The sequence below is a fragment of the Buceros rhinoceros genome, unplaced genomic scaffold (assembly GCF_000710305.1).
Source record: "Buceros rhinoceros silvestris isolate BGI_N320 unplaced genomic scaffold, ASM71030v1 scaffold21536, whole genome shotgun sequence".
Taxonomy (NCBI): domain Eukaryota; kingdom Metazoa; phylum Chordata; class Aves; order Bucerotiformes; family Bucerotidae; genus Buceros; species Buceros rhinoceros.
This window is the reverse complement of record NW_010417217.1, coordinates 25,057-27,140: the sequence shown is the minus strand read 5'-3', so window position 1 is coordinate 27,140 and position 2,084 is coordinate 25,057. Positions and strand designations below refer to the sequence as shown.

General features: G+C 54.5%; 1 protein-coding gene across 1 annotated transcript in view; it reads left to right on the top strand.

Annotated features, from left to right (window-relative positions):
• Positions 1 to 797: 797 nt before the first annotated feature.
• LOC104495194 (major facilitator superfamily domain-containing protein 4-like) overlaps positions 798 to 2,084 on the top strand; it is a gene marked incomplete at its 5' end in the record, with an annotated part of 3,819 nt that continues 2,532 nt past the window's right edge. Inside the window, one exon of the mRNA XM_010138134.1 lies at positions 798 to 971. Coding sequence (XP_010136436.1) covers positions 798 to 971 — 174 coding nt within the window. The remainder of the gene's footprint in view (positions 972 to 2,084) is intronic.

Below are 2,084 nucleotides of genomic sequence, written 5' to 3'. Positions count from 1 at the left end.
CGCTCTTGGCTGGCAAGTTGCTGTTCTTTTTCTTTCAACAGTTTGTCTTGGTCCCCTCATGGTAAGATACTGTTGGGTCTTCCTAGGGCAGTGCACAAGGTCTGGAGGATGAGTGGGGTTACACAAAGCTGCTGTCAGGTACGGGAACCTTCCAGGGCCTCCATCTTCAAGGATGATCAGCTCTGGGCTCTTAATGAGAGGAAGGAACTCCAAAAGGACAAGGCTCTGAGTGCTGTGGTTGAATGGGCTTGTCTCTATGGAGTGTAAGAGTGGGGCCAGCAAGGTGGGGCTCCTAAACGGGAAGAGGAGCATGAGCAGCTACAGTAGCAGGGGTTTTTAGAAGAAGCAGCTACAGTAGCAGGTATCCTGCGGAAGCAGGATCCCAGTCTGGACAGCAGCCCAAAGCACCTCCATCCTCCTTGAGAGAGTTTAGAGCTGGGTAAAGAAGTGCCAGCTGAGGTTAGCAGTGCCTCACCTTGTTTGCGGTCCTGAGGGACCTGAAGGCCCTGGGGGAGAGAGCGTCTCTAACTCACATGCTCTTAGTGCATATTTTACCCAGTCACACTGTTAGTCTGGCCCTTTCAGGAGAGCTGGAGTCCCGTGGTGGTCTGGTGGAAGCCTGTGTCCAGCTGCAAACCCTTGGGCATGAGGTGCATTGAGGTGTGGTAGCAAAGCCGTAGGTGGGCTCTCCAGCGCTGTCACAGTGTGGTGAATAATGAGGGGACAGGCTGCAGTTAAGGCTGCAAAGCTGGTACGTTGTCACACCAGGGTGACGCCCTGCCTTGTCTTCCCTGCAGGGAGAGTACTCGGGCTTCGTTTACAGCTATGCTGTGGAAGAGCCTCTCTCTGTGGTACATAAAGTGGCCGGTTACCTGCCCAGCCTCTTCTGGGGATTCATCACCCTGGGCAGGCTCATCTCCATCCCCGTGTCCTACCGCATGAAGCCGGCAACTATGGTCTTCATCAACGTGGTAAGGCTGTTTTCATGGCAGTCTGTTCTGCTTGCCTGGTGTTGGGTTCGACGTGCAGAGCTGGTGGAGCTGCACCAGACCTTCCTCTGCGTCACTGTTCCTGCATGAGGGACAACTGAGACCTACAACTCGCCTGCACTGCTGGCTCCTCGGTTCATCTAACGTTACGTTTGTGAAAGCGCCTAGTGAAGCATCTGGCAGCTTTATTTTCTGTGCACACCATCATCTCCGGCATCTCCTGGGGACTGAGTGCCCGTGTTAGCCACAGGACAGGAAATGTAGGAAAAGCCCACGTAAGGATGGGGCAGGCAACAGGGAAGAAATTGTTCCCATTCGCACTTCTCACTTGATTCGTTTCTTCTTTTGTAAGAAGGCAGTTAACTTACAATTTATTCAAACCAGAAGTTATTTTGGTAGCAATTTTCGCAATTAATGTTGTGAGGCCAAGAATATGTAACAGGGTGTGAGAGACCAGGAGCGACAGTTCACCCTGGGACGGTTTGAAGACTTAGGCCGGTGTCTCTTGCAGGCAGGATGCTGATGTCCCCTCCTCAGCACCTGGCTGTGGCTGCTTGCTGGGAAAACTGAGCTTAGAGTCCCCCAGACCCAGCCAAGAGGAATGTGATTGGTTTTAAAATGAGCGAAATGTCCTCGCTGAGCACATCGGTGCTGAACTGCTCTGTTGGCAAAGCTGAGCAGGACGACTGCTGCTGCTACTTGGAGAGAAGGGGCAACAGCCCCCAGCCTTGAGTGGGAGCTTTCCGGCTTCCCCCAAAGGCCATGGTGGTACCACCCGAGGACGGGCAGCCCCCTGCGTGCAGCGCCGGCTCCTCGGCACTGCGCTGGGTGGCGAGATACACCCTGCGGAATGCAAATTGCTCTTGTGTAGCGCCCGCACCCCTCAGCAGGGCTGAGCCATGAAAAACCAGCTCGAGTTGGTGTCTCGGGGCTCCCTCTGCTGACTCTGCCACGGGCAGCGCGGTGCAGCTCGGACGGTTGGTCTGTGGGTGGTACCTGCAGCAGCTGGAGGTGGGTTTACATGTAGTTGGGTTTGGTCTCACCGCTGGGAGTGATTTCTGAGCAGTTACTGAGAGTGAGTTCATCCTTTAACCT